At 41.2% G+C, this 25,430-nt stretch overlaps 1 protein-coding gene across 1 annotated transcript in view; it reads left to right on the plus strand.

Moving 5' to 3' along the window:
- Positions 1-25,430, plus strand: part of LOC126185214 (serine-rich adhesin for platelets-like) — a 504,218-nt gene that overhangs the window by 318,648 nt on the left and 160,140 nt on the right. Inside the window, exon 5 of the mRNA XM_049928096.1 lies at positions 22,028-22,152. Within this exon, the coding sequence (XP_049784053.1) occupies positions 22,028-22,152 (125 nt within the window). The remainder of the gene's footprint in view (positions 1-22,027; positions 22,153-25,430) is intronic.

Raw genomic sequence — 25,430 nt, forward strand, 5'->3', positions numbered from 1 at the left:
TTAGCAGTTTTACAGATACTATTGTAGAACAGCAGGAAAAAGGGCCAGAGTAATTAATAAAGTGAACTCTCTTTGTAACATATTAAAAAAGACACATGGCCTCTGGAATGGAGAGCCAGTTAACGTATTTGCAAAAGTTGGTTTGTTTGTACATCTGTTCCATGTTTCCTTCGAGTGTTCCCCATTAACCAAACCAGGAAAAGATTAAATGTCTTGATTGTAACTGTTGTTCAATTGAAGGTGTACAAAAGTGTCATGGTAAAATTCATAATAAGTGTACTTTAAACTCTACACTAAAATATCTTTAAGAGTATTTTTAAACAGATGTGAGAAGGTGAATGTTAAATGTAGTAACTTTAGAATATTTTTAATTGGTACTGAGCTGAAGAAAAGCTAACATAGTAACTGTAAAGAGCACACGAAAGCGAATCCACAGTCTTTGACATGCATTATCGTATAATAAACAAGTTGTGATCGAAGGCGTGTTTTTTCAACACGGCATTCACCAAGATGTTACCTCGCTACCACAGAAACGCAGCTAACAGTGGCTGGTGGAATATAAAACATAGTATTAAGAGCCTGAATACAATACTGCACCAGCAATAAATGAAGGAATTCATAGCAGCATGGCTTTGTAGCGCCCTTTTTGTGCGATTGGAAGAAATCGATACTATGCCAACTTTGTGCACATAACGAATTTAGCACTTTACTGACACTCGATGTAGTGCTCCCATAGGCATAGCGAAAACAAGATTAGACTAACGCAGAGGCGTTTAAACACTCATTCTTCGCGCACTCCATTACGAGTGGACTGAGAGGAACTAACAAATGTTAGAATGGGAAGTACAATCTGATGTGCACTTCACAGTGCTTTGAAGAGTATGTATATAGATACAAAAGTTCAAGCAGCCAAGAAAAGTCAAAGATGTAGAAGCATGAAAGCAATTTCCACGTTGACGTCAAAGAATGGTATGTAACAGAATGACAAAGTTTGATTCGAGCGGACGAATCAGTCTCTGGCAAAAGCTTTTATCATGTCGTGAGCGGGCAGTTTTCAACTCACTCTGCAGTAGACTTGGCCACTGTTTCTATGTTTCGATACAGTGTATCGATACGTGGAACTGTTTCAGTGTTTCGGAACGGCTGTGGTTCACTGTTTCGAAGCAGTGGTGTTTCATTCCGCCCCTGTCTCGGATAACCGGACCAGATTCGATCTCGAGCCAGACACAGAAACTGTATCGTTGTTTCAAAATAAGGCTGTTTCAGTCCACCTGTGCTTGGAACGGACTAATTGTATCGAAACAATGATGTTTCATTCTGCTCTGTGTCGGACGAGATTCGCGCTCGGCACAGGTACTGAAACACAACATACCACTTCGTGAAACACTTTCAAGAGTGTCGAAATCTTTTTGACAAGCAATAGCATGAAGCTTAAGATATCCGAAAATAAAGCTTCGTTTCTAGCTGACTGTCCTATCCCGAAATGGCGTAACATCTGCTTTATAAACACTAACCAAACAATAAAACAACGCATACTATTCACATTCAAAATAATAAATATGTGAAAATCATTCACTTAAATTACACTTTTTTATAACATACGCTTCTCTGTTCATGTACAGTAATCATATTAAGAAACGCAAGTAAGCCTACAACATTGTGAATAAAAAAAGGCGTAGAGTGACAGTTATTAGACATATATACAAATTTGATATAGGTATAACTGCAAGCAATCTGTTTGACATATCACTGATAGTGTAATGGTGAACGGGAAGGGCTGGGAAGCATGGTGAATTTATAGTAACGGTTCGAAACACCTTGAAAGACAATTATTTTCTGTTATATTTTGTTATTATTCGAATTATTTGGCATTATTTGTGAGGCTATAGTCACTGTGCCTATTATCCACAATGATTCCCTTTGTGTGCATGGAAATTAGCAGGATGGGTATATTACCCATTCTAACGGAATGTGGGAATCCCAGTAGCATATCCGTTGTTTCTGCAGTTTGCTCCCAACTTCCAGTTCCGTTCGTGGTGGTTCTTCTGTCTTCAGCTATGGCTGTCCTCAGCCAATTGAAAAGTATGAAAGTCACACGACACGAAAGCAGCGCATTTGCTGCATGAAATACGAAACTGCCAAGACGCCTAAGTGATAATTTCATACTTTCTGCGATATGATTAGCGCTCTAGAACCTCATTCGTGTTCATATGGACATACTTATACAGTAGACATTTAAGATGATAAAATGTGTAGGTTTATTAAATTACAAAACACAAACTGTTTCACTGTTTCGAAACAGCGTATCGAAACATTACATTGTACTGTTTCATTTGCTTCGAAACAGTTACGTGTTTCAGTTTGGCAATCTCTACTCTGCAGTGTTGCCAGATCTCAGAAAAAGTCAAGGGTCGAGGTCACCCAAACCTCTCCCCTACCCCCACTCGATCTAGGCCAGTTGGGTGACTAAAATATGGAAGGAAAATAAAATAGGTGTTTTCCTATTAGTCAGGAAAGGTGGCACAGCCTGCATGGTTGCCAAATCCCCCCCCCCCCCATCCACTCCCCTTCATTTTTAGACCAATTGGGTAGTAAAAAATGGCGAGAAAGCTGCAGTCGCTTTACTCTCACCACTTATCCAGGCACATTAACCATCGCTCGTGTTCTATGCAGGGTAGTGAAAGTCATCCCCCATAATGAAAGTCTGAATTTATGTTGTACTACAATTCCCTCAGTCGGGCATGAAGCATATATTACATTAAATTACACTACCGCCAGTTCAGAAATAATTATTATACGTTAAAAAGTTATGAAATGAAAAAAAATTGCAACATAACGCACTGATTTTTAGAACGAGTATTTACAGTCACTACAGTCAGACAAACTGCACAGATTGAGAGCTATCTAATCTACATGGCAACTCCCTGTGTTTTTGCGGAAAGATTAATTTCCCCACTCTCTGCCTGGCTGCACACAGCTGTATTCCTTATTACTGAACAAATGCGAGCTCGTTGTTTGCTCTGCCAGTTGACAGAAGATTTGAATTCCTGTTATCAAGCGTGTAAACGGCTGCAGCAAAACACATAAAGTCTCTCACTTCTTCTGCACACACGCGCACACGGGAGAGAGAGGGGAGACAGAATTCTTCGCTCAGTAAAGTCTTTCGGTCCAGACTGCATACATTTAGGTTCCTTTTGAAGTATGCTGATGAAATACCTCACAATTTACGAAACATATACAAGTATCCACTCAAAGAGAAGATCCACACCTAAAGATTGGAAAGTTGCACAGGTTATCATCGATATCTATTTGCATTAGGATTTTAGATCATATATTGTGTTTTAACATTGTGAAATACCTCAGGGTAAAGTAATCAGAAGATCAAAATCAATTTAAAAATGATTTAGATATGATATCTGTATGGTCTTCCCCCATGAACCATGGATCTTGCCGTTAGTGGGGAGGCTTGCGTGCCTCAGCGACACAGATAGCCGTACCGTAGGTGCAACCACAACGGAGGGGTATCTGTTGAGAGGCCAGACAAACGTGTGGTTCCTGAAGAGGGGCAGCAGCCTTTTCAGTAGTTGCAGGGGCAACAGTCTGGATGATTGACTGATCTGGCCTTGTAACACTAAGCAAAACGGCCTTGCTGTGCTGATACTGCGAACGGCTGAAAGTAAGGGGAAACTACAGCCGTAATTTTTCCCGAGGACATGCAGCTTTACTGTATGGTTAAATGATGATGGCGTCCTCTTGGGTAAAATTTTCCGGAGGTAAAATAGTCCCCCATTAGGATCGCCGGGCGGGGACTACTCAGCAGGACATCGTTACCAGGGGAAAGAAAACTGGCGTTCTACGGATCGGAGGGTGGAATGTCAGATCCCTTAATCGGGCAGGTAGGTTAGAAAATTTAAAAAGGGGAATGGATAGGTTAAAATTAGGTATAGTAAGAATTAGTGAAGTTCGGTGGCAGGAGGAACAAGACTTCTGGTCAGGTGAATACAGGGTTATAATTACAAAATCAAATATGGATAGTTCAGGAGTAGGTTCAATAATGAATAAAAAAAATAGGAGTGCGGGTAAGCTACTACAGACAGCATAGTGAACGCATTATTGTGGCCAAGACAGACACGAAGCCCACGCCTGCCACAGTAGTACAAATTTATATGCCAACTAGCTCCGCGGATGACGAAGAGATTGATGAAATGTATGATGAGATAAAAGAAATTATTCAGATAGTGAAGGGAGACAAAAATTTAATAGTCACGGTTGACTGGAATTCGATAATAGGAAAAGGAAGAGAAGGAAACGTAGTAGGTGAATATGGAATGGATGGAATGGGGGTAAGAAATGAAACAGGACCCGCCTGGTAGAATTTTGCACAGAGCATAACTTAATCATAGCTAACACTTAGCTCAAGAATCATGAAAGAAGTTTGTGTACATGGAAGAGGCCTGGAGATACTGGAAGGTTTCAGATAGATTATATAATGGTAAGACAGAGATTTAGGAACCAGGTTTTAAATTGTAAGACATTTCCAGGGGAAGATGTCGACTCTGACCACAATATATTGGTTATGAACTGTAGATTAAAACTGAAGAAACTGCAAAAAGGTGGGAATTTGAGGAGATGGGACCTGGATAAACTGAAAGAACCAGATATTGTAGAGAGTTTCAGGAAGAGCATAAAGGAACAATTGACAAGAATGGGGGAGAGAAATACAGTAGAAGAAGAATGGATAGCTTTGAGGGATGAAGTGGTGAAGGCAGCAGAGGATCAAGTAGGTAAAAAGACGAGGGCTAGTAGAAATCCTTGGGTGACAGAAGAAGTACTGAATTTAATTGATGAAAGGAGAAAATATAAAAATGCAGTAAATGAAGCAGGCAAAAAGGAATACAAACGTCTCAAAAATGATATCGACAGGAAGTGCAAAATGGCTAAGCAGGCATGGCTAGAGGGCAAATGTAAGGATGTAGAGGCTTACCTCACTAGGCGTAAGATAGATACTGCCTACAGGAAAATTAGAGAGACCTTTGGAGAAAAGAGAACCACTTGTATGAATATCAAGAGCTCAGATGGAAACCCAGTTCTAAGTAAATAAGGGAAAGCAGAAAGGTGGAAGGAGTATATAGAGGGACTATACAAGGGTGACGTACTTGAGGACAATATTATGGAAATGGAAGAGGATGTAGATGAAGATGAAATGGGAGGTATGATACTGCGTGAAGAGTTTGACACAGCACTGAAAGACATAAGTCGAAAAAAAGCCCCGGGAGTAGACAACATACCATTAGAACTACTGATAGCCTTGGGAGAACCAACCCTGACAAAACTCTACCATCTGGTGAGCAAGATGTACAAGACAGGCGAAATACCCTCAGACTTCAAGAAGAATATAATCATTCCAATCCCAAAGAAAGCAGGTAGTGACAGATGTGAAAATTACCGAACCATCAGTTTAATAAGTCACGGTTGCAAAATACTTACGCGAATTCTTTACAAACGAATGGAAAATCTGGTAGAAGCCGACCTGGGGGAGGATCAGTTGGAATTCCGTAAAAATATTGGAACACGTGAGCCAATACTGACCCTACGACTTATCTTAGAAGATAGATTAAGGAAAGGCAAACCTACGTTTCTAGCATTTGTAGACTTAGAGAAAGCTTTTGACAATGTTGACTGGAATAATCTCTTTCCAATTCTGAAGGTGGCAGGGGTAAAATATAGGGAGCGAAAGGCTATTTACAATTTGTATAGAAACCAAATGGCAGTTATAAGAGTTGAGGGGCATGAAAGGGAAGCAGTGGTTGGGAAGGGAGTGAGACAGGGTTGTAGCCTCTCCCCGATGATATTCAATCTGTATATTTAGCAAGCAGTAAGGAAAACAACAGAAAAATTTGGAGTAGGAGTTAAAATCGATGTAGAAGAAATAGAAACTTTGGGGTTCGCCGATCACATTGTAATTCTGTCAGAGACAGCAAAGGACTTGGAAGAGCAGTTGAACGGAATGGACAGTGTCTTGAAGGGAGGATATAAGATGAACATCAACAAAAGCAAAACTAGGATAATGGAATGTAGTCGAATTAAGTCTGGTTATGCTGAGGGAATTAGAGTAGGTAATGAGACACTTAACGCAGTACATGAGTTTTGCTATTTGGGGAGAAATATAACTGATGATGGTCGAAGTACAGAGAATATAAAATGCAGACTGGCAATGGCAAGGAAAGTGTTTCTGAAGAAGAGAAATTTGTTAACATCGAGTGAAGATTTAAGTGTCAGAAGTCGTTTGTGAAAGTATTTGTATGGCGTGTAGCCATGTATGGAAATGAAACATGGACGATAAATAGTTTGGAGAAGCTTTAGAAATGGGGTGCTACAGAAGAATGCTTAAGATTACATGGGTAGATCACATAACTAATGTGGAGGTATTGAATAGAATTGGGGAGAAGAGAAATTTGTGGCATAACTTGACTAGAAGAAGGGATCGGTTGGTAGGACATGTTCTGTGGCATCAAGGGATGACCAGTTTAGTATTGGAGGGCAGCGTGGAGGGTAAAAATCGTACAGGGAGACCAACAGATGAATACACTAAGGAGATTCAGAAGGATGTAGGTTGCAGTAGGTACTGGGAGATGAAGAAGCTTGCAAGGGGTAGAGTATCATGGAGAGCTGCATCAAACCAGTCTCTGGACTGAAGACCACAACAACAACAACATCTGTATGGTGTGAGATTGACAATTGACTTTAAACAATAAAAGATGTGGTATCGTCCATGTAAATATTAAATGCAACCGCTTAAATTACATGACCACACAGATTCAAAGGCTATCTATTCAACTACGTACCTACAGATTACAATGAAGAACAGTTTAAACTGAAACTACCACATAGAAAATAGTGTGAGGAAGGTGAACCAAAGAATGCGTTTTATTGGCAAAATACTTAGAAGCTGCAGCAAATGTACTGCCTACATTACGCTGCTGCATCCTGTTCTACAGTATAGCTGCCGAGCATGGAATCCTTACTACACTGAAGTGCCTAAGAAACTGATACACCTGCCAATATTGTGTAGGGGCCCCGCGAGCGCGCAGAAGTGGCGCAACACGACGTGGCATGGATTCGACTAATGTCTGAAGTAGGGCTGGAGGGAGCTGACACCATGAATCCTGCTGGTCTGTCCATAAATCCGTAAGAGTACGAGGGGCTGATCTCTTCTGGACAGCACGTTGCAAGGCATCGCAGATATGCTCAATGATGTTGATGTCTGGGGAGTCTGGTGGCCAGCGGAAGTGTTTAAACTCAGAAGAGTGTTCCTGGATCCACTCTGTAGCAATTATGGACGTGTGGGGTGTCGCATTGTCCTGCTGGAATTCCCCAAGTCTATCGGAATACACAGTGCACATTAATGGATGTAGGTGATCAGACAGGATGCTTACGCACGTGTTACCTGCCAGAGTCGTATCTAGACGTATCAGGGGTCCCATATCGCTCCAACTGCACACGCCTCACACCATTACAGAGCCTCCACCAGTTTGCACAGTTCCCTGCTGACGTGCAGGGTCCATGGATTCATGAGATTGTCTCCATACCCGTACAAGTCCACCCGCTTCAAATAATTTGAAACGAGACTCGTCCGACCAGGCAACATGTCCCGTGTCGGTGTTTAAAGGACCAGGCGAGGCATACAGCTTTGTGTCATACTGTCATCAAGGATACATGAGTGGGCCTTTGGCCCCAAAAGCTCATATTGATGATGTTTCGTTGAATGGTTCGCATGCTGACACTTATCAGCATTGAAATCTGCAGCAATTTGCAGAAGGGATGCATTTCTGTCACGTTGAATAAGAGCCAGTATTCCAGCACACATGACAGTGGTCAACAAACAATCTTTGATATTAACAACCCACACCACTAATCTATCACTCTCAACTAAGTACCATATGACACTGGATGTGTAACATAGAATTCCATCATACTGTTAAGAGTACATACTCTCACTGATAATTTACTGTGTAATAACTTCATTTACTAATAATTATACAGTGTTTTTTATAGTATCTGCATGATATCGGATGTCGACTAGGGTAGAGTGTATTTCATCGCATATTGATACTGCGGGTGGAGAAACTTGGCCCCCATTAGTTGCTTGACAATGTCCTGTGTGATCTACTTTAACTATACGCTATCTGATCAAAAGTATCTAGATACCTCTTAGTGGACATGAATAACGCATGTGTCTTCCTCTTCGTTCACTTCTTGGCTTGTGGTTTGGCATATGAGTTTGCCATATATCTTTACAATCTGAACTCGTCCATGATACACAGTCTTATCGTTGTTCACAATAATATCACCAATTCCTTGCACGCAGAATCCGTGGTTCGATGTTAGGTAGACGCACATCTCCATTTCGCTAAAAATCCCAGCAAACTTTTGCGTTATATCCACATCTTTAAGGCAACAGTCGTCTGCAGGAGTCTGTTCAGTAGTCCAGAAAGCTGGTCCATTTTAACACCAGCCAATTTCACTTTATAAGCTATAACTATGTGATGTTTTTATATTTTCTCGAAATGTCTTCCAGTACTTCATTTACATTTTTTTTTCCAATATGCCTCTTGCTGTCAAGTATTACTCCTATGTAGAAGAAATAGTAGTTTCATCTTGACACCATGCTCACAGCTCCTATCACAAATTCCACTGAATAATGCCTTTGTAAGTGTACCTATAAAATCGGTGTAGTATTACTACAGTAATGTACTATACAGGTGAATGCAACTAATTATAATTAGTATGTTATGGATGGTTTGTGTGTTAACGGACTGAATATTTTTCCATACAGTACGACATGGCCCGATACAGCACTGAGTCATTGCTAGCTTAGTGAAGTGTACAATGTGCCTCTTAGAGTGCTATTCCCACTTGCAAAAGACACGTCAACAGATGACATGAAACTGTGTAGTACAGACGTGACGTATGGGTTCAGGAAACGAATTATACTTGTTACGTAATGGAGTCGGATATTTCCCATGGTATACTTCCCGGTGCAGCCCCAAGTCATTACTAGGTTAGTGGAGTGTGCTAGCTGCCCATACTATTCCCACAGCGCAAAGCACTTGCTACCAAATTATACGGAACTGTGTATTGCAAGACTTAACAATAAGTCTTCAGGGAATGAAATGGCGTTCTTTTTAAACCTTTGAAGATCTGTCTGAGTCGACAACTGTTGGTACTGTCTGTCAGTTCTATATTTTAACACTTATAACATGATTCTTTATTGGTCAGTTTTGTCCAATGAAGTGTTATGATCAGGATGTAATCATATTAAGAAATGTTCTAACTAGGTTAGGGTGTCCATTCGTCCCGTTTTTCCCGGGACAGTCCCGTTTTTTACCAAAATGTCCCGCTGTCCCGAAAGTTTTTTTGGGGACGCTAAAATGTCCCGTTTTTTTATGATTCCGCTTGGCTAGAGTATTTTACACTACTGGTTGTTTGACTTGCTATTAACTGCGCAATTATTTACGCTAGGAAGCGTGTGATGACTTTCAGCATACCCCAAACATGTACCGAACTGTCAAAAATCGCAAGTAATTTTAAATGCACTATAGATTACGAATAACAACGAAGATTCTTCTCTTCTAAATCGTTCCACTGAATCCGTCTTTTCGGTCCAGAGATACTCTACACCACTGATACTTGCTCTCTGGCTTTCGTCACCACACTGTTAATGTTTTGCACTGTGCAATCACTGTTTCATTATGCCAAAACGAAAGTGTAATTTTAACAGCAATATAAAGGGCGAGTTTCCTTTTATCACTGGTAATCGAGAAACTAGAATGTACGTTTTGCAGATCAGGATTTACTATTGGTCATGGTGGAGGGTCTGACATTGTGAATCACATTAAGACTAAGAAACATCACATGAGTGATCAAACGAAAAGAGCAAATAAATGCGTGAGTGACTACTATGTAAACTTAAAATCAGTAACAGAAATGGATAGGCAGTTGGTAGCACAAGAAGCTACGTTTGCATACCACAGTGCAATGCATAACCATAGCTTTAAGTCAATCGACTGTACTACAACAATTGTTAAAAAAACTTTTCAATCCTAAATTCACATGTGGACACACAAAATGTAATGCAATCATTTCAAATGTTATTGCAACGTATGCAGCTCGGCAGGTTTTAAATGAATTGAAAAGTGCTCGATTCATTTCTGTAATGATTGATACATCGAATCATCTGGATATGAAGTTAGTTCCTCTCCTTATCAGGTATTTTCACCCTGAAAATGGTGAAAGTGCTCGAACTGGTTAATTTAGCTGGAGAAACTTCAGATTTACTTCAGAATTATGTGCTGGAGGTTTTAAAGAAATACGATCTTGAGGGAAAGGTGATTGCAGTTTCTGCAGACAACACTAACACCAATTTTGGTGGTAAGCAGAGGAAAGGAAAAAAACAATTTGTTCTATAAACTGCAACAGAACACAGTGAATAATATAGTAGGTGTTGGCTGTCCAGCACATGTGGTGCACAATTCCTTACAAACTGGCTGTGAAATATTTGCTAATTTCAAAAGTAAAAACATTAACATGGAAAACATGATTCATTTGTTGGAGTTTTGTCTGGCAATTCCTGGGTCAAATACTGCTGTGGCACGTGTGTTTTCGTTAGTGAACTCTTTGTGGTCAGATGGAAAAAACAGAATGAAAGTTGAAACAGTGAGAGCCTTGCTCATTGTCAAAACACACTTTAATGGTGTATCGTGCACTGACTTCTATGATACAACTTCAAACGAAAATGCACTTCTTGATAAAGTACATAAAAGTGATACGTATGGTGATAGTGTGGCAGAATAATTGTAACATCTGAGTGCACGTTGTAAAGGTAAACTTGTATGTGTTTTAAATTTAGTCGATACAATATTTATGTCCCGTTTTTTTTCTTCGTTGTCCCAGGTTTTTCTCTAATTTATTTTAAATGTCCCCTTTTTCAATGAAAATGAAATGGACACCCTAAACTAGGTCCTATCTGTTTCAATATAGGATGTTCATGTGTGGTATATCACTTTACGAGAAGCAGCTAGATCTTTTGGACATATAAAATTATAGAGCATTTCTCGCTATCTCTTTCGTACTGCATCCGCAGCAGCAATTTGAGCAGCTGTTGGCACCACAGTGACACAACGAACCGTTACAAATCGGTTACTTGTTTGACAGCTCCGAGCCAGATGTCGTGATGCGTGCATTCCACCGACCTCAAATCACAGTGATTTGCGGGTTTAGTAGTCTCATGCGAGAGCTCATAGGGGGAAGGGTGGGGATCTGCTGTGTTTGCTGATGAGAGCTGGTTCTGCCTCCATACCAGTAATGGCCGTTGTGTTTGTTAGGAGGCCAATTCAGGGCCTATAACAGCGCGTCTGCGTGCTAGACACACTGGAGATTCACTGGAATTTATGACGTAGGCTGCAATTTAATATGACAGCAGGAGCACTCTCGTGTTTATCCCGTCCACCTTGACTGCAGAATTGTAAGTCAGTCTGGTGATTAGATCTGTTCTGTTGCCATGCACGAGGAGTATACATGGGGCTGTTTTCCAGCAGGATAATTCTAGTCTACATACGGCTTTTTTTTTAACCAAACATGCTTCACAGAGTGTCGATATGTTGCCCTGGACAGCTCGATCAGCAGATCTGTCTCCAGTTGAGCAAATACGCGACATCATACGACGACAACTCTAGCGTCATCCACAAACAGCATTAACCGTTCCTGTATTGACTGAGCACTGGCAACAAGCATGGAACTCCGTGCCACAAACTGACATCCAGCGCCTATACTACAACACAATGAATGCACGTTTGCTTGCTTGCAATCAACATTCTGGTGGTTGCATCAGTTATTAATGTACCAGAATTTCACGTTCGCAATGACTTATCTCGTACTTATATTAACCTATGATCTTGCAATGTTAACCACTTAAATATGTTACCTAGCCAAATGTATTCACGAAATTTCATTACTCTACATTAATTACTTTTTGGAGTTGCGATTCTTTTTCCGTGAGTGCAGAATCTTTTTCAGTTTTCTCAGCTAAAGAACAATGTTTTAAGCTGCGATTTATAAATATCGAATGCACTATACATGTTTGACCCTAGATTACAAAACTACTGCTGTTCTACATTTAAAAGCGTTTTGCAATTTATCTGCTGTGGCAGTAACACATGAAATTTGATTGGTGTGCAAGTAAACTTTCCAGACGAGACTGAGGAGAATTATAAACTATGATCTGTCAGTCTACAGTTCTAATTATTACCTATAAAGTACACAGAGATTTTTAACTTAGACTCCAACAGAAACGATATAAGTTGTATACAGGGTGGTCCACTGATCGTGACCGGGCCAAATATCTCACGAAATAAGCGTCAAACGAAAAAACTACAAAGCACGAAACTAGTCTAGCTTGAACGGGGAAACCAAATGGCGCTATGGTTGGCCCGCTAGATGGCAGAGGTCAAAGTGATATCAACTGCGTTTTTTTAAATAGTAATCTACGTTTTTTGTTACATATTCGTGTAGTACGCAAAGAAATATGAATGTTTTAGTTGGATCACTTTTTTCGCTTTGTGATAGATGGCGCTCTAATAGTCACAAACATATGGCTCACAATTTTAGACGAACAGTTGGTAACAAATGGTTCAAATGGCTCTGAGCACTATGGGACCTAACTTCTAAGGTCATCAGTCTCCTAGAACTTAGAACTACTTAAACCTAACTAAACTAAGGACATCACACACATCCATGCCCGAGGCAGGATTCGAACCTGCGACCGTAGCGGTCGCGCGGTTCCAGACTGTAGCGCCAAGAACCGCTCGGCCACCACGGCCGACAGTTGTTAACAGGCAGGCGAACTACTCGCTGTTGAGAGGAATGTCGTTACACGTATTAACAAATGCATTGAGGTTGACGAACATCATTTTGAGCATTTGTTGCATTAATGTGGTATTTACAGGTAATCACGCTGTAACAGCATGCGTTCTCAGAAATGATAAGTTCACAAAGGTACATGTCTCACATTGGAACAACCGAAATAAAATGTCCAAACGTACCTACGTTCTGTATTTTAATTTAAAAAACCTAACTGTTACCAACCAAAATTGTGAGCCATATGTTTGTGACTATTACAGCGTCATCTATAACAAAGCGAAAAAACTGGTCCGACTAAAACATTCATATTTCTTTACGTACTACACGAATATGTAATAAAAATGGTGGTTCCTATTTTAAAAAAAACGCACTTGATAACCGTTTGACTTATGGCAGCGCCATCAAGTGGGCCAACCATAGCGCCATCCTGTTTCCCCCTTCAAGCTAGATGAGTTTCGTTCTTTGTAGTTTTTTCGTTTGTTGCTTATTTCGTGAGATATTTGGCCCGGTCACTATCAATGGACCACCCTGTATGTGGAAGTGTTGTATTAAAGTTGAAGAAATCTGTTTTTCGCAATCCAGAACACAGTTCTCTACAATACAGTCCAATATAGATATTATCGAATTAGGATTGGCTCCTACATACGATGTTATTCCGCATGTCTTGATACAAAAATACCATTCCATATTGAAGACTTCGAGTATAAAACGTAAAGGTAGCACTACTGTTGGAAATCAGTTGTCCTATATCAGTAGAAAATACCAATAGCTCACTTATTGGCACCACTGGGGTAGTGACAGGATGCATACAATGGTAAACATAGCGTACGCTGTCTCTCTTTAACAGTTTTGCTACATCTTCTACTTGTTCCAGTACCAAAATGTTGTACTATTGTCACATGTGCCAATACGCATTAGTTGAAATGAGACATTGAACTTGGGAAAGATACAGGATAAGTAAACTTTTCGGATATTCTGCATTGATAATCCACAGTCATAAATCCTAAGATAGAGTTAGCAAACAGTGCTGTATAATTATACAATGGATGGTCCTGTTTTTGTTAAGTGGAACACTATACATTGACATACTATTTTGGGAAAGGTAATTCTTAATATGATGGTTAGGACTGTGTCATGATCTCAACACTTCGTTCGATAAAACTAACCTGTCCTACACAGTTTCATACCATCCATTAACAAGTGCTTTGCAATACATGAATAGCACTCCAAAGGCAACTTCTACACTATGCTAAGCTAGAAACGACTTGATGCTGTATCAAAGCAAACTGTATGGAAAAGTATTCGACTTCGATACCCACCCCCCTTAACATACAATTGTAATTCGTTGGGTACACCCATAATTCATACTAACTTGATTTATAAATACACTTATAAAAATCGGTATACAAAGAAAGTAATCCGAATTTGTAGCAGAAGCTGTGGAGCTTTAATATAAGTACTAGATGTAATAGGGAGATGAGATGATGATGTTTGGTTTATGGGGCGCTCAACTGCGTGGTTATCAGCACCCGTACAATTACCCAATCGTTGCTCAGTCCAATTTCGCCACTTTCCGGGATGATGATGAAATGATAAGGACAACACAAACACCCAGTCATCTCGAGGCAGGTGAAAATCCCTGACCCCGCCGGGAATCGAACCCGGGACCCCGTGCTCGGGAAGCGAGAACGCTACCGCGAGACCACGAGCGGCGGACTAATAGGGAGATGACGCCACATGTGTGTACTGTAATGCAGGGAAGTCGAAGCATTCTAAGTTATACGACAATTTACAAAGTGCGTGGTGGAACAGTAACTACCAAAAAGAGATGTCTGGCCGAGAGAAGTCTTAGAGAAATATATTTCATCCAGTATGAGGAAGTGACTTACAAAACGCTTATTTGACAGATTTTTGAGTATTGCTCGTAAACCTGGTGTACAGTGTTATAATACGCACATGTACAGTTCCTAACAGCCACAAATTATATTTTGTAGGTATTCTGGTGTGTCTGTGTGGTATCCGTTACAACTGAGTTGTATACGTAATCCTTCTGTTCCATGCTTTCTGAGGCATACCAACTGTACAATGGAAATGTATTTTAGTTTAAGCTTCTGCCACGTGCATGTGCACTGACTCATGTGAGATGAATAGGCGTGACAGCAGTGATACAAAGTACGCTCCATATGGTGGCTATGTTAAATGATTGGAATGACACTATTGCATCATGATTTAAATCACCCAGCATATTATGAAACGCATTTAGAATCGGGAGATGAGAAACCAGTCTCATCAATTGCATATGTGTATGTCAAAATGACTGTCAGGTCGACCTGTATTATGTAACAGACCAACGGTCAAAAATTCTGCACACTTGTCCTAGTCTTGTTGTATACTACAACAAATATTGTAGTATTTTAAGGAAATTCATTCAAATGTACAGAAATATGCACATTCTGACAGAAATAAGTAATGCAGATAAAAAGATTAAAACTACAAGGGATATTGTCAGGCGGGAGACAGGACAGCCAGTCAGTGTACAAATTACCATAACAATTAAACTAAATCGCAATGTAGTGGCTGATACTTCACAAGCTGCGAGTGCTGTCAACGATCACTTTCTAAATTTAGCAGCAAGAAAATGGTTCAGTGGAAGAAGTAAGAGAACACATTAAAAATTGCATTCCCAAAACTTCATGCAAGTAGAAGTAGCACCAACACTGTTCACTGAAATTAATGGTATTATAGAAATTCTAAAAAGAAAAGCTGATGGATGTTGATGGAATTTCAAACAGAATTCTGGAAAGTAGTTCCAAATTAATAAGTAATGTCCATAGTAATATATGTAATGCATCACTAGCACAGAGAATTTTCCAGATAGGTTAAAATATACTATTGTTGAAATTCTTTATCAGAAAGGTAACAAGACAGACCTAAACAATTATCATCAAATTTCCATTACTGATTTATTTTTCCAGAATATTCGAAAATATACTCAAGACTAGTCTCATACTTAAGTAAAAGCAATTTACTTAGCATACCACAGTATGGATTCCAGAAGGATTGCCTGACAGAAGGCTATTTGTACATTTACTCATCAAATAGTACAAGCCTTAAATAATAAAATATCACCAGCTGATATTTGTTGTGATCTTTCCAAGATATCTGATTGTGTAGATCATGTTAGTTTCTCACAAAAACTCAGATTTTATGGCACAAATTGCTCTGTGCACGACTCGTTTGAACCTTACATAACAAACAGAACAGAAAAGGTGTTGAACAACTCAGTGTTGGTAGGGTAGAAAATTATAGTGACTGATGAAAGATCATGAAAGGAGTCCCAAAGAGTTCAATTTCGGGTCCATTCCTATTCCTTATATATGTAAATTACCTTCCACTTAACGTTCAACAAGCAGAGTTAGTACTTCCAGAATGAGATTTTCACTCTGCAGCGGAGTGTGCGCTGATATGAAACTTCCTGGCAGATTAAAACTGTGTGCCGGACCGAGACTCGAACTCGGGACCTTTGCCTTTCGCGGGCAAGTGCTCTCGGTCCGGCACACAGTTTTAATCTGCCAGGAAGTTTCAGAGTTAGTACTTTTCAGACAATACTCGTGTTATAATAAATCCCATTGGAGATAAAGCAACAGAAGAGATGGTAAATATAAATTATAAAGTGGTGCTCAGAAAATGAACACTCAGTAAATTTAAAAAAATACACTACATTTCATTTTGTACAATAAATACAGTCATGCTAACTACTGCTGTAGCACATGAGCAAGGGTCAGTACGTAGGGTAGAATGCACCAAATTTTTTGGATGTAGGTATTGATGAAAACTTGAACTAGAAAAGTTGAGCTTCTGAAACAACTAAGTACTTGCGCTTCTCACATAATAGCTAAGGTAGGAAACAAAGGAATTAACCTCCTGACATATTTTGCACATCTCCACTGAATAATGTCTTATGGAATAACTTTCGGGGGTAACTCTTCATTTAGAATGCAAAACTGAGCAGTAAGAATTAAATGTGGTGTTCACACACAGATGTCATGTAGGTACATCTTCTAGGAGCTAGACATTTTAACAGTGCCGTCTCAACAAATATATTCACCAATGGAATTCGTCATAAATAGGCCATATCAGTTTCAGAAGAACAGTGATGTACATACCAACAACGCTGGAGAAAAATATGACCTTTATTACCCATTATTAAAGCTGCCAACAGCTCAATTTTTGATCATTTGCCCTATACAATAAAACTTCTGACAGGTAGTGAAGCCAGTTTTAAATCTAATTTAACACCATTTCTCCTGGGCAGCTAATTCTATTCCATTGACGAGTTTCTACTGGAAAACTAGTAGCCTGTGAAAAAAATTGTTTGTAAGTGTAACGGCATAAAAAGGACTAAAAATAATGTGTTCGTGAATGTTAACACTAAATCATTTACAAATATCCTGTGAAGTGACTCGTTCTAAATCATTTCGATAAAAGAATCGTTCAAATGATTTATGGCATAGGTAACTAACTGACTTGTCAGTTGCGATTTTCTTTTTTAAATACGGTCTGAATTTCGGGTCGAAAACACACCCAATATTAATCTTCACTAATAAGTGGCTAGATACTTTTGATCAGATAGTATATGCTTCCTGCGGATCACACAGTGCACTCTCAAATCTGTCATCTGCAGTATCCATACCCTAATCGAATTCAGTTACATGCAGATACTATAATAAGCTTTGTATAATTATTACTAACTCAACTTACTGCATGAGACATTATTAATGGGAGGATATATTGTTAATGTAATCGTGGAAATCTGTATTACACATCCCATATCATTTGGTGCTTGCTGACAGTGGTAGATTAGTGATGTGGTTGTTAATATCAGAGATTGTGTGGTGACCACTGTCGAGTGTGCTAGAGTACTGATTATTGGCTCTGAGCACTATGGGACTTAACATCTATGGTCATCAGTCAGTACTGATTATTCTACGTTTTTTAATGTCCCTGTTAATACATATAGATTAAATGAATATTGTACTAGACAAATTTGGGAAAGCTCTGTCGAATGATCGTTTAAAATTCCATTTTAATTTCTTTTTGTATGACAGGGAACAAAGAAACACTTCCCTTAGACAGTAAGCGATGCATTAAAGATGTAATGAGAAGAATGTTTTTGTGCTGACTCCAGCTACAAATTGTAAAAACACAGTTGCAAATATATACCAAAACATCAGAGAAAATGCATCTGACGATTCTTAGGAGGGACACAGTGCTTCTATATCTGCTACAATAGTGTTAGCATTTTGGAACTTAAATAAGGGAAGGGGTAGTACCCCGTCAAGAGGGTAGTGCCCCATCTGAGGGCTCTGACGTTGGCGGTGATATGGGTGCTAGTATCGCGTGCGAATGACTTTAATAATATATAGTCGTTCTTTGCTGTCATGCGTGAGACACAAATGTTTCAAATGGCTCTGAGCACTATGGAACTTGACTTCTGAGGTCATCAGTCCCGAAGAACTTAGAACTACTTAAACCTAACTAACCTAAGGACATCACACACACCCTTGCCCGAGGCAGGATTCGAACCTGCGACCGTAGCGGTCGCGCGGTTCCAGACTGTAGCGCCTAGAACCGCTCGGCCACCCCGGCCAGCCGTAAGTCACAGGAACTTCTCAATTTCGTACTTGTTGAAGCAGTTTAACCCTACAGAAAAATAATGATGGATCAATACACTGTTGGACTATTACCAAATTGTGATGCAACAATTGCAGAAAGAGAAGTGCTAATGACAATAATAGTCAAACTGCATTTCAAATTCAGGATGATGAAAGTTTTAGTGGAACATTTGTTAATACAGGGTGTACATAAAGTCCGGGAACACTTTCTATTATTTATTGCACAAGAACCAAACATTGTACAGATGTCATACATACGTCATTTTGAACAGAAACCCTGAAAGTGTTTTTCATGTGTACCGCCACAGCGTAGTTTGGTAATTTGCCGATAGTCAGCGCTAGTCGATGGATCGACCGTGCTACAGAATGAAATGGCCTCCCCAATAACCAGATCTCACTCCGCGTGACTTTTATCTGTGGGGACACATTAAAGATCTGGTGTATGTACCGCCTCTATCACGTGATGTAGCAGAGCTCAGGGAGACAATACGGGAATCGACTGCCACAGTCGACGATGCCATACTTGGACGGGTATGGCAAGAATTCGATTACCGTATTGACTTCTCCCGGGTCAGTAATGGTTAACGTATCGAATGCTTGTTAAAAAAAAAAAAAAAAAAAAAAATCAGAGTTTCTCTGCAAAATGCAATATGTATGACATCTGTACAACGTTTCGTTCTTGTGCAACAGATAATTGAAAGTATTCGCGGACTTTATGTAGACTCTGTAACAAGAATGTAGTTAAAGGTAGCAACTTTAACTTAGTTTGCTATACGAGCCACAAATAGCTGGAGGATGTACTCCTTATGGACTGGATGCCGTCCGTATTACAGATCCGATCTTATTTGATATTAGCTGACATGGGTATATTAGTGGCATGGGGTGTTAATATCTAAACTTGTGTGCTACCCTCTGTTCTACTGGTGTACTGGCTCTTCGTCATGTTTAATGCCCTATTAAGACACACTGACTAAACGAAAATCACACTACACTAATCTGGAACTGCCCTATCGAATGAGCATATAAAATTCCACTTTAAAATAATTTTGTTCGTAACGAGAAAGAAACCGGCGCTTTCCATTGACACCGATCGTCGCAGGAAAGATGTGATGATCAGTATTTCTTTCTTTCTTTCCTTCACTGGTGCCATGTCCCGCGCTGACGCAGGGTCGGCATTGTTAGGAACGGATTTGGCAAGGTTAGTGGAAAGGGGTGGCCGTAAGCCCTTCCTGCTGCCACCCCATACCTCCCGGGACAGAATTAGTGTACCCCTGCTGTCTGCGACTAGTGTAAGTCATGGAATAGTGCGAACGTGTTCAGATGTCTGCGAGTCGTGTAACTGAGGCGGAACGTGGGAACCGGCCCGGTATTCACCTAGAGAGATGTGGAAAACCGCCTAAAAACCACATCCAGGCTGGCCGGCACACCAGCCCTCGTCGTTAATCCGCCGGGCGGATTTGATCCGGGGTCGGCGCGCCTACCCGAGTCCGGGAAGCAGCGCGTTAGTGCACTTTTTTTTTTTTTTTAAGTAGGTCAGGGGGCAGAGTGGGTAGGGATGCACTCGGCTACCCTGGCGGGTCTGTGATGATCAGTATTTGACTAGCCTAAATCCAGCTACAAATTGTAGAAACGAAATTACAAATATCTACCAAAACAGCAGAGAAAATGCACGTGGCGGCTCTAATGATGGATTAGCTGCATCTCTGATCGCTACAATACTGGTTAACTATATCGAACCTGAATGAGGAAAGCCATCTGCCATAAGCGGGTAGTCAGTTCCTAGAGACAAGTGGAATTGTTTGACTAAGGCATGTGGGATGGAAGTGTAGACCTGGAAGTAGGTGCTCGTGTAACCCTCCACCGCCCACTTTATATGAGCCAGTCGCATGTAAGGAACTAGAGCAGTAACATGGCTCTATGTACAGACGTGACAGAAATATTCTATCGAGCTTAGACGTGACCGTGACCACACAGTGAATGAAGTTACCCGACATGTTGTAGACTGTCCAACGTATCTGCACTCGCAGTCATGTGACATCGCGAAAACACAGTGGTCATCAATAGATGCTAACCGACGTGATTCGGAGACGAGTGTGCCTCGTGGAATTAGCCGAGCGGTCTAAGGCGCTGCAGTATTGGACAGTGCGGCTGATCCCGGCGGAGGTTCGAGTCCTCCCTAGGGCATGGGTGTGTGTGTTTGTCCTTAGGATCATTTAGGTTAAGTAGTGTGTAAGCTTAGGGACTGATGACTTTAGTAGTTAAGTCCCATAAGATTTCACACATTAGAACGTTTGAGACGAGTCTCACACCTCGTCAATGACAGTCGGTTTCTAACCCGACAGGAATTGTTGCTACCAGGGAATGTAGGTCCACTACACCAGTTTCCGCACCAACATTGCGAAGGCGTCTGCATGCGACGGACATTTTTAGCCATGTACCTCGAATAACGCCATTGCTCACAGGGGCATGTGAAGCTACGTGCCTTCAGTGGGCCTAGCGACACAAAAAGTGGGCATTACCTGACTGGAGACGTGAAGTGTGGCCTGATGAGTCGCGATTTTGCCTCTTTTGAAACGATGCAAGGTGTGGTTTAACCTGAAGATGGTTTTGTGACGTTTTAGGTTTCTTCTTCGTATCGTGACTTGGGACACTCATTCAGAATATCGTTAAGATGAACAAGGATGTTTATTTCAGCGAAGTGTTATCCGTGCTTATAAATCTTCGTGGTGAGTGTGCTGTGGACAGTTCCGTTTTCAGAGATGATAACAGCCGTGTTCACAGAGCAGCCTGAAACGTCACATCGCACGTTTACTAGTCCGCTACATCACCCATGGAATACAATTTGTCTGGTATTCATCTACATCTACATTTATACGCCACAAGCCATCCAACGGTGTGTGGCGGAGGGCACTTTACGTGCCACTGTCATTACCTCCCTTTCGCGGGAAGAACGACTGCCGGAAAGCCTCCGTGCGTGCTCGAATCTCTCTAGTTTTACATTCGTGATCTCCTCGGGAGGTATAAGTAGGGGGAAGCAACATATTCGATACCTCATCCAGAAACGCACCCTCTCGAAACCTGGCGAGCAAGCTACACCGCGATGCAGAGCGCCTCTCTTGCAGAGTCTGCCACTTGAGTTTGTTAAACATCTCCGAAACGCTATCACGGCTACCAAATAACCCTGTGACGAAACGCGCCGTTCTTTCTTGGATCTTCTCTATCTCCTATTATTTGAAACAGCAAGTGAAACGTAGCAAACAACATCCCAGCTTCAGCTGGATATGGATAAAAAGAAGAAAGTTGTGGATCAGATCCTCTCCATTATCCAAGCTAGAAGCGGTGTTTTTTTATACGGGTTGCTTATTGTCTTTTGATATAAGTACTAAAATGAATCACTCTGCATGTCATTACTGGTGTGATTTGCTTTGTTGCAGGAACTTAGAGAAGAGTTCGATCGCGAGTCCGACAAAACGGGCCGTCCTCGCCTGCTGCTGACAATGGCGGTGCCGGCAGGCATCGAGTACATCGACAAGGGCTTCGACGTCGCTTCCATGAACAAGTGAGTTGTCTCAGATACACGGTAGACAAGTTCTCAGTCTAGTTTCAGAGGCCGATAATCAAACGGCATTTTTAATGAATGTAGCTTATTCTTGTGGTTTTAGTGTACTGAATCTTAGCACGATAATAAAAAGTCATCTCACCCAACATTTTTTTTGCAATTGTCATTCAATATGTTACGAAAAATGCATTTTATGATACCTATTTTATGATTATAGGCTATCTCCAATGCTACTCGATCTGTATATTGAGGAAGCTGTAAAGTTGTAGTGGATCACAGTTCTTTACTTGCTCCCCCATGCCTCTCCAGTATAATTGGCTTTCATCCCCCACTTTTAACATACCACAGATACCTAGGACTTAATTAATAACAACAACAAAAATGTATAAAATGTTTTAGTATTCAGAATGAGATTTTCACTCTGCAGCGGAGTGTGCGCTGATATGAAACTTCCTGGCAGAGTAAATCTGTGTGCCCGACCGAGACTCGAACTCGGGACCTTTGCCTTCCGCGGGCAAGTGCTCTACCATCTGAGCTACCGATGCACGACTCACGCCCGGTACTCACAGCTTTACTTCTGGCAGTACCTCGTCTCCTACCTTCCAAACTTTACGGAAGCTCTCCTGCGAACCTTGCAGAACTAGCACTCCTGAAAGAAAGGATATTGCGGAGACATGGCTTAGCCACAGCCTGGGGGATGTTTCCAGAATGAGATTTTCACTCTGCAGCGGAGTGTGCGCTGATATGAAACTTCCTGGCAGATTAAAACTGTGTGCCCGATCGAGACTCGAACTCGGGACCTTTGCAAAGGCAAAGGCAAAGGTCCCGAGTTCGAGTCTCTGTCGGGCACACAGTTTTAATCTGCCAGGATGTTTTAGTATTATTTGTTTACATTAGTGGTTAGTACGAGGGTGAGTCAAATGAAAACCTTAAATATTTTTTAAAATATTATTTACTGTGCAGAAGTGGTACAAAGCTGTATCACTTTTCAACATAATCTCCCCCACGCTCAATGAAAATCCTCCAGCGCTTACAAAGTGCATAAATTCCTTTAGAAAAAAATTATTTTGGTAGTCCGCACAACCACTCACGCACCGTGTGGTGTACCTCTTCATCAGAACGGAACTTCTTTCCTCCCATTGCGTCTTTGAGTGGTCCAAACATGTGGAAATCACTTGGTGATGAGGAATGACGCCATTCCTTGCTCGCTCTCTTCGTTTCCGGTTGGTGGAAGTGAACCCAGGTTTTGCCCCAGTAACGATTCTTGCAAGGACGCCATCACCTTCGCGTTCAAAGCGCCGAAGAAGTTCTTCACAAGCATCAACACGTCGTCTCTCAGTTCAGGATTCAGCTGCCGTGGCACCTGTCTAGTAGACACTTTTTGAAACTCGAGCACATCATGCACAATGTGGTGAATGCTGCAATGTTCTGCAATTAACCGCTGCAATGTTCTGTGGAGTCACAACTCGTTGTGTCTGACCTGGACGAGGAGCATCTTCCACTGAAGTCACACCATTTGCGAACTTCCAACTCCATTCGTAGACTTGCTGCTGTGACAAACATGCATCACCGTAGTGAACCTTCATTTGTCGATGAATTTCAATAGGTTTCACACCTTCACTACGCAAAAACCGAATAACAGAACGCTGTTCTTCCCTGGTGCAAGTCGCAAGTGGGGCGGCCTTCTTTACAATGATACTGCGACGGTATGTGTGCATCTGCACTATGCTGCCACCTACATGCAGGCAAATGTGCAGGCTGTAGCACGCTTACCAACTTACAGGATAACGGCGTGAAATTTCGATTTGTTATTACAAACTTAAGTTTTTAATTTGACTCACCCTCGTATATTGTTTCAGCATAACCCACAATAAATTGTGATTCAGGAAAATACATCACTTTGAAAGAATTCGACCGAAAAGTTGAGAAGATCACTTGTGAAGGAATTAACTTAAGACTGTAATAGAAACAGAGTCCCATAACTTCCAGGTAATTATGGCTGAGCGTGTACTGGGGTGGGGTTCCGGTTCTTTGAGTGGTTTCCCCTTCTGAGACACTTTTTGTTCTTTTCTGCCTTGCTTTGCGCAGCTACTTGTAATTTAACAAATCGTGTCGGATTTGCTGTTGGCGCGCATGTTCTTGTCTGGAATGTTCTGAGCAGGCGGTCATGCCGCAAGCACACCCTCAACTGCACAGCTGAAAAGTATCCCGAGTTAAACATAGCTCGTGATATTTTGATTCCTTCTCGTTGTTGAGACACTTTATTTTCCGGAAGTAAGCTGAGAAACTTGGTAATTTACATACGTAGAACTGTAAATACTTTTACTAATGTTCTTTGAGATTCGTGTGAGTCAGCTGTATTTCGCACGACCTACAGACGAAACTTGGTCAGTTCTTTAGCTGAATCAAATATACGAAAATATTCATTATCAGGGGCAATTAATCAAAAACTTTAAAATGAAGATTCTAACTGAACTCTCATTAGAATGAAATTTTCACTCTACGGCGGAGTGTGCGCTGATATGAAACTTCCTGGCAGATTAAAACTGTGTGCCGGGCTGAGACTCGAACTCTGGACCTTTGCCATTCGCGGGCAAGTGCTCTACCAACTGAGTTACCCAAGCAAGACTCACGCGCTGTCCTCACAGCTTTAATTCCGCCAGTACCTCGACTCCTGCCTTCCAAACTTCATTCTAGAAACAACCCCCAGGCTGTGGCTAAGCCATGTCTCCGCAATATCCTTTCTTCCAGAAGTGCTAGTTCTGCAAGGTTCACAGGAGAGCTTCTGTGAAGTGTGGAAGGTAGGAGGCGAGGTACTGGCGGAATTAAAGCTGTGAGGACGGGGCGTGAGTCTTGCTAGGGTAGCTCAGTTGGTAGAGCACTTGCCCGCGAAAGGCAAAGTTCCCGAGTTCGAGTCTCGGTCCGGCCCACAGTTTTAATTTCAACTCTCATTGTTCGTTCAGGATTCGCTTTGTCGCATTCTTCTTCTTACGACAGTTTTCAGTGTCTTCTCATCAACGAGCAACCTCCCTTTCAGTAGAATAAGAAAAACTTCCATATTATGGCCCATATCCTGCACAAAGTGTTACGAGTTACACATCTACCAATGCCCCAGAAAGGGTTTGACACCAGACTAGTCTTTACATAGCACACTGGACTCGCATTCGGGACGACGCTTCAAACCCGCATCCGGCCATCTTGACTTAAGTTTTCCACCATTTCCCTAAATCGCTTCATGCAGATGCCACGATGGTTCCTCTGAAAGGGCACGGCCGATT

The sequence above is a fragment of the Schistocerca cancellata genome, chromosome 4 (assembly GCF_023864275.1).
Source record: "Schistocerca cancellata isolate TAMUIC-IGC-003103 chromosome 4, iqSchCanc2.1, whole genome shotgun sequence".
Classification (NCBI taxonomy): domain Eukaryota; kingdom Metazoa; phylum Arthropoda; class Insecta; order Orthoptera; family Acrididae; genus Schistocerca; species Schistocerca cancellata.